Source organism: Cupressus sempervirens, chromosome 8 (genome assembly GCF_028749045.1).
Source record: "Cupressus sempervirens isolate cs-2001-9-10 chromosome 8, ASM2874904v1, whole genome shotgun sequence".
NCBI lineage: Eukaryota > Viridiplantae > Streptophyta > Pinopsida > Cupressales > Cupressaceae > Cupressus > Cupressus sempervirens.
The window spans coordinates 137,325,610-137,333,449 of NC_143125.1; the positions used below are offsets into that span (position 1 = coordinate 137,325,610).

Sequence of the window (7,840 nt, forward strand, 5' to 3'; positions counted from 1 at the left end):
TTTGAGTGCACCAAATCGGAATTGGCAATAGGAATACATATATTCCAATTTTGACCCAAAAAGGAGCATTTGCAATCCCATCTAAATAGGTGGAATTGAAATATGTATTCCTATTCCAGTTTTATTTATTTTAGAAAACATAAATTTTTGGGTCCGCGAATTCTCCATCAAATTCTAGCAGGAGCAAACAGAGCAGAGGAATATGTATCCCTGTTTTCTATTTTAGAATAACTATTCCTATTCCCATAGTTGTATTCTTTATATATATAATCCTTTTTTCTTTATATATTTCTTCAAAACTGATCTTCAATAGATCGAGCACCCACTGCTATTGCTAATATTAGATAAGGACAATGTAAAGCCGCTGTGAAGATAATGCTTTAAAGCCATGATCTGTAAAGGCTTATTAATCATACAAGTTTGCATCCCCATAAATACAAAATTCAGAGGTGTGGGCAGGTGAGAAAACATTGAATCCCACCAAGAAAAATAAATAGTGATATTGATTTAATGTGGAATTAATAAGCTCATTTGTTGCCTGTTTCCCCAACAACAACAGGCTTGTATTTGTACCAACTGGACCAGATGAGGTAGTTAACAAAGTTGAGTACATTGAGGAAAGCAAGCAACCAGTAAAACAGATTAAGATGGTTGCGGTTCAGATTGTTCCCATGAAGCCAACCTCTGCTTTCCGTAACATTCCGAGTGGTAGCATTCACAATATTAACCAAAACGCTGCTGAAGAAATACCCCAGCGAAAGAGAAGTATAGGAAAACGCAGTGGCCATGGACCTCATTCCTTCAGGGGCTTCACTGTAGAAAAACTCCATCGTACCCACCAAGGTGAACAGATCAGCAATTCCAAAAACAAAGTATTGGAATCCAAGCCAAAACACACTGATCGGAATGGGCGGCATGAACAATGGTATTGAATCCACCATTCCATTCTCTCTCGCCACATTTTTTCTCTTCACTTCGACCAGAGCAGCGATTGTCATGGATATGGTGGATAGTACTAATCCGACTCCTATTCTTTGGAGGTGAGTAATGCCCGCTTCGTGGCCAGTCAGTTTTCTTGCAAAGGGAACGAAGATTTTGTCGTAGATGGGGATGATGAGGATGAGGAATACGAAGGGGATGAATGGGAGTGAAGCTGCTGGGATGTTGAAGTGTTTTCCCATACTTCTGTCCATTGTCAGACCTTGAGAGACAGAAAATGTCTGGAGTTGTGCCAGGCCTGTGCTTAGCATTATTGTGCATCCAAATATTGGTAACATTCGGAGTATGGCTTTGGTTTCTTCTACTTGGGTTACAGTGCATAGACGCCACTTGCTGGGCTCCATTGTCTCATTAATGGAGGATGATGGTTCTGTTGGTATTGCTGCTTTGTCCAAGAATCTGTTGGGTTTTTCAAATAAGAGCAATGGCTGTTAGAAATGAAAATCTACAATAGAGTTTTTTTTCAATTAAATATTTATATAATGCATAATTTTTTTCCTCTACTTTTTTTGACAATAAATTTATTACAATCAACACAGACTATCAGAAGTTATTAAATTTAGATTTTATTTGTTTTTTATTTAAAACACTAGAGACATCAATAATAGAACATTAGATTTTAAATCAGAATACTAGACACCATTAACAGAATATTAGATTTTATTTGTTAAATTATATAGAATTGTTGAATTCTTTCATGAAGATTTGACTGATTTAAACTTTAAGATATAATAAGTGAGACCCTCTTGTGTACAAAGTTATATTATGTTGGTGTGCTCATGTGACATCACACAATTGATGCTTATTGAGTCTAAGAAATACATTTCATTCAATCATTAGTAATTATTGTCCCACTTCAAAGTCATTACTATTATTGATGCAATATTGCTAAAAAAATATTAGACATTAAACTAATAAAATAATATAACAACTATTGGTAGACTCAACTAGTAGATGCTTTCCCTTTAATTTCCCTGATGAATCTATCCAACTACCAAAATGCACTATTAACCATAAATTTGTCAATTAAATATATAATGTTGATGTATACGATTGAATTCAAAAACTAAATTGAATTCATAGATTAAATTTAGAATTTTGTGATCTAAACTATTGATATGTAACTTTTTTTCAGAAATTAATTACAATAGATATAACTATAGAAATTTGGGAAATTAATTATATGAACATTTTATCTTTTAAAGTTATAAAAAAAGATTAAATTCATAAAAAGTGACAAATTTAAACTTTAAATTATTGAATGTAAATTTCTTTAAATTCCAGATCTAATTTTGTAACAACTAAATTTCATAATTCTCCACTTTATCATATAAAACATATAATGATTTGAAATATGAAGAAAAAAACTCACATGAAAAATTAGAAAAAAAATACAATTTTAAAATTATAAGCTGTTAGCTCTTGATAAGACATGGCGATTGGTATTTTTCAATTCTAAAGAATAATAGATTACATCAGTTGATAGAAACTGCGAGATATGTGGGACACATGAATGTTTAATATTTCAATTTGATATCAAAAAGTTAGAAATTTGAATTTGTTATTTAAAAATGGAAAAATCTGTTTTAAAGAGTACACACTAAGTTTTGATTTGATCCAGAAAAATGTTTTATTGTTTATTTTATCAATCCTACCACTTCTACAGGATAAGACCTAAAGTCCACACTCTAAGCTCTAATTAAATTAAAAAAATAATAATTCTCTATTTTGTTATGCGTTCATCTTTTACCTCTATTATACCTCTTATAATTATTATAAGAGCTCTTATTTAAAAAACAATTTTTATTTATTGAACCCTGTTTTTAAAAACTTCTGACCAAGTTAAAATTTAAAGTGTCCTATAAAATTTAATGTGTCAAAAATGAGAGCTAGTTCATTGGAGAAAGCAACGATTGATAGGAATTCAACGGAATCTGGAAAATAACATACTTGAATTGGTTTGTAGTTGGAAGCTTTTGAGTGTGTACATTAGCTTCCTTGTCAGCCACCTCATGTAGATCATTTGGATTCTCCGGCAGCACGAGTTTTCTATTGTAGGCAGCTGCTACAAACACCTGCATTATAAGGACACAACAATATTGAATCTTTACACACAATAAAATCACTTCTACTGAATACAGAGTTAAATTGCCTGATCTTCATATCTCTTGGCTTATGATAGAGTATTTAAACTTAAATCTATAGGATTTGTTAAGAACTTGATTTAATTAAGTTGTATAGAATGTAAACAAACCTGCACAATGCGGGTAAGAGGACTTCCTCCAGGAACTCTGTTACGATAAGTTGTGGCACCAGTGAGAAAGCTTATGATTGCAGTGAAGACCATCGCCACACAGCAGCCAAAACCTATATCCCAACCTTTGTTGTTCATCACCCATACTACAACTGTTACTCCAATGGCAGCTCCCACGTTGTTGCTGAAGAAATACGTGTTGAAATAGGTGGATATTTTTCTCCTGTCTTTGGGATCATTTTCATTGAACTGATCAGCTCCAAATGGAAGCAGAGCACCCTTGAGGCATCCATTTCCAACAGCAATCAAATACAACCCAGCAAATAACATCACAGCTTTGGCTCCGCCCACTTTTGTACATGTAGAATTGGGATCCAGTGAGTTGCATGTGGTGGGCTTTAATGATTCATAGTGTGCTTGTACTAATAATATAATGTATCCCTACACATTCACATTAACAAATACTTAAAAATAAATTCTTCAGAGACAGACAAAACGTGCTTGTCTATATTTAAAGTATGAGATGTATACACAATTATTTTATGAACATTTGACCTCTCTTTTAAGAGTATAATATTCATTTAAGATCAATTGAATTATACAAAATCTTATTGCTTGTAAGAGAGATCACCTTTCTATCTATTTATTATAGTGTAATAATCTATCATTCACAAGATAGATGGTTTCTACCAAATTTTACATGGTAGTTGAGCACCTTAATTTCAGACTTAAAAAATCTTATATAAATGTTTCAAAATAATCTACCATTTCTTAAGATTAAATTTCTTGACAAGTTTCATGTTTACAACTAAGGTTTGGCCAGGCTTAATGGGCACACTAGAACCATTGACTAATAGTGGCTAAGAGTGGGCCCAGTCACTCTTAGCCAATAGCTGGGGGCCATTGTTATGCATTGTGCTTAGGCTATCAGCCACCACTCTTAGCCACTATTAGTCAATGGTCCGGGTGTGCCAAGCCGTAGCTAAGGGCTCACTTCCAATAGTCAAATATGATGTCACATCACTATATTTTCCCTTCAAATATCCAAAAAGGTTAAGAAAAAAAGTGAGCCACTTGTGCACTAAGTCATTAGTTGCTTTTTAAATCTAAGAAATACATCTCATTTAATCATTAATAGTTATCACCAACTCTAACAACTTTAAAGTCACAACAAATATTAATACAATATTGGAGAATATATTAAACATTAAACTAATAAGGCTATAACAATTATTGACAAGTTGAACTACTACATATTTTTTTCCCCTGTTTTTCCTAAAGAATCTATCCAACTACTAAAATGCATTTTAAGTATATTTGTTAAAAAAAAAAAATTACTATTTTAGCCAACCCATAAGATCAAAATATAGTTCAAAGGGGAATTGGCTTTTTCAAAATTTGGAATTTTTTTGTGTTTGCAAGTAGGAATTTAAAATCAAAACCAGGTTATGTTTTTTAAGAGTGTAAAAACAATAGATTGGACTACTTTTTGAAATTTGCCTTCAACTCCAATCTTATGCATAAAAATGTGTCTTAACATCCATCTTCCTAGTGAAACAAATGGTTTAAGTAAAATTTTAAAAATCAGAATGAAGATTTGCAAAATCTTGATTTGGCTAAACCAAAATTTGTAGAAATCCCAGTTTTTAAAATTCCACAAACCACTATTAAATAAGAATTGCCACCTTTTACCAGTACTACTTCACCCTTTGTATGACTGACTAGTTAACTATTTAGGTTAATGTAGGGCCTACTGACCAGAGCGGTGTTTACTTCAATATCAATATACTGTTGAACGTGGTTCAATTTGTTTTTGAACGTGGCCCACTTGAGGCTGCACGTTCTTCATTTCAAATAAGCGAAAGATATTTTAAATTTCGATAAACAACTTTAATTGTTCAAGGAATCTACAGTTGTAGATTCCAAAACATATTCAACTGATTAACATTGGCGGGGCATCTTGATTTGTAGAAAATAAGGACATTTTACGATCACTAATATTCAATAGTTGGAACAATTTTCTGAGCAACATAAATTATTGTGATTTGTAACGACTTTGAGAAAATAAAAACTTAATATTAATTTTTATGTGAAAATAAATTACAATTTTATAATAAGAATCTTGTACAATTTCTATTTAGTTTAGGGGCTGAGTTCTATCAATCTATTATTTTTATTCTATATGTATAAGAATAAGGCCTTTCTTTATTTTTACACAGAGATAAAAAAAAAAGTCAAATATATTTTTTATTTTCAATTAATCAATAAACACTATCAAATATACATATAAAACACTAAATGACATAAAAATATTTGAAACCCTCTCTTCTCGATAGAATATAAAATTAGAGGACCAATTAACTATTATAACTAATAAACAAAACAGTAAATGTCAATCAATTAAACTTATTGGATTTCCTGCAATTCATAAATGAATAATTAGAAATATTGGAAAATATGGATAGCCAACTCTCCTTATTTAGTTGCTTTCTGTCAACCAGATCGAGGAAAAATGGGTCAAATTGAAAATAGTTAAGAAGACAGAACTCCAGAAGGAACCTGCCAAGACAGTTGGCTAAATTGTTGTGTAAGAAAGGCTGGAGCATGTAGCACAACTGAAATAAATAAATAATACATGAAAAATTATTCCAGCTTCCTCCGATTGCGATGGCTGAAAACTTTTCTGGATAATTTGGTAAATAAAGAATTAATAAAGATAATTCAAGATTTTACTTGCTTATAAGTAGATTTAAATTGATAATTTTGGTAAATTAGAGAGATCTTTAGCTTGAGATCAAGAGAAAGCAAAGCTTGGAAGATCAACTACCAGCTTTTCACATTTTCTTTCTTAAATTATAGAAAATCATTTTACTGTTTCAAAGATTTAAGAAAACGAAAACAGATCTGTAATTTATCAGTTCAGAATTTGATCTTTAATGCAACTAGCGATTTTGGAACGTTGTACTACAAAATTAAAGAAAAAACACAACTCTAACAATGCATGAATTATTATATCCCTGTTTGTTCAAAGTGTGAAGATAACAGAAAAAATGCAAATTTATACTGCGATCTAGTTACATTACACAAGCAGAGAGAAGTTCGAGTAGTTGATTGGTGAACTTACGGCAAGCTCTATACAAGCAGAAGAAAAGCTCATCTTGAATCTGTCAACATAAGAGTCAGAAATCAGTCCTCCGAGCAGCGCCACCAGAAATGTAGTGCCGACGAAATTCGTGAGTGTAGTGGCTGATTCCGCGATTTCCAAATGCATAACCTCATTGAAATATGTCACAAGGTTTACAAGTATTGGTAGGAAAGCCACGCTATCGAAGAACTGCGTTGCTGCAACGAAAATATGTAAATTATTCGAGATCATGTACAGAAAACCAAATCAGCTTCTCCATTCCAAACTTATATTTCCAAGAGTTTTTGAAGAATGCTAAATTGATATCATACCATAAATAAACAATGCGGCGATTTCACCATAGTGATCTTTGCTCAAAGGTCTTCCTTTCCAGTCTGCAAATGTTTCCAACTCAGTATCCTCGGATTCATTTTGCTTGCCCTGCAAAATTTCAAAGTTTCAGTTAAAATTCTCACTTCTTGTACAATAACATAAAACCTAAAGACTTAAATTTATCGAACTGAGAATAGTAGAACAATAAATCCAAAGCAGTTTCGTAAACTTTTACCATCGGATTTGCAGATGCAAATATCGATGCACTTTGCCTCTTTTCTGAAATTTTGCTCAATTTTTTCGACGCTTTATAGAGAAAAACAACTTTCACCTACAATTTCTCTTTTTTATTTGAATAATTTGAGTGCAGGCCCTATGATATGACGTTTACAGCAATCAGCGGCCTCCATTGACCAGCTTCATTCAAATATTTGTATTTCCGAGTTAGTATTTTGTTAGGTTCAACTAGATTCAAATCACTGTCAAAAACAGCATTTTTGATATCCGTTAATCCTCCATTCCAGTTCCATACGATTACCTTTTTTAAACAATTAATTTTTCACCAACTGCTACAGAATTCTTGTATGAGCTCATCAATCAATCATTTGAAACGGAGTTGAAAGCTTTGAATTGAATCAATTTTCGATTATCAATCGAAATGGTAATAATATTTTAAACAGGGAATCGATTCAAGAATTGTTGGAGCAGGGCAACGACAATATGGACTTTTTCTCTTGAACAAAACAACGAATTCGGTAGGTGTGTAGGTTGAAATGGAGAAACCTTTTTATTGTTTTAAAAATAAACGGGAGTAGGTGGGATAGATGAGTGAAAAGTACATTAACAAATAAAGAAAGAAGATAATACGAAGGCCGTCGGATTATCTCTCCTATTCTATCGTGACCGTCTAAGTTGGGTTGGTGCACTCGAAATGCTATTCGAATGATTGTGATGGATTATTCGATGATTTCAATTGTTTTATTATTTTCATCCATTTTAATATCATATAAAAGTTGTATTACAATGTGCATTTAAATTATAAATATGAATTCTAATTTATACTTTCATTAGATTCTTTTGAAGAACCTAAATAGTTTTGTTTATTGTATGAAAGACAAAATTTGAACATA

At 32.0% G+C, this 7,840-nt stretch overlaps 1 protein-coding gene across 1 annotated transcript; it reads right to left on the reverse strand.

Moving 5' to 3' along the window:
• Positions 1-367: 367 nt before the first annotated feature.
• Positions 368-7,475, reverse strand: LOC149541930 (protein NRT1/ PTR FAMILY 4.5-like). The gene is made up of 6 exons (XM_089796991.1): positions 6,946-7,475; positions 6,710-6,818; positions 6,378-6,595; positions 3,254-3,694; positions 2,950-3,074; positions 368-1,398 (listed from the first exon to the last, which is right to left on the reverse strand). Exons 1-6 carry the CDS (start codon positions 6,946-6,948, stop codon positions 528-530), a joined length of 1,767 nt encoding a protein of 588 aa, XP_089653117.1. The 5' UTR covers positions 6,949-7,475; the 3' UTR covers positions 368-527.
• Between the last annotated feature and the right edge of the window lie 365 nt (positions 7,476-7,840).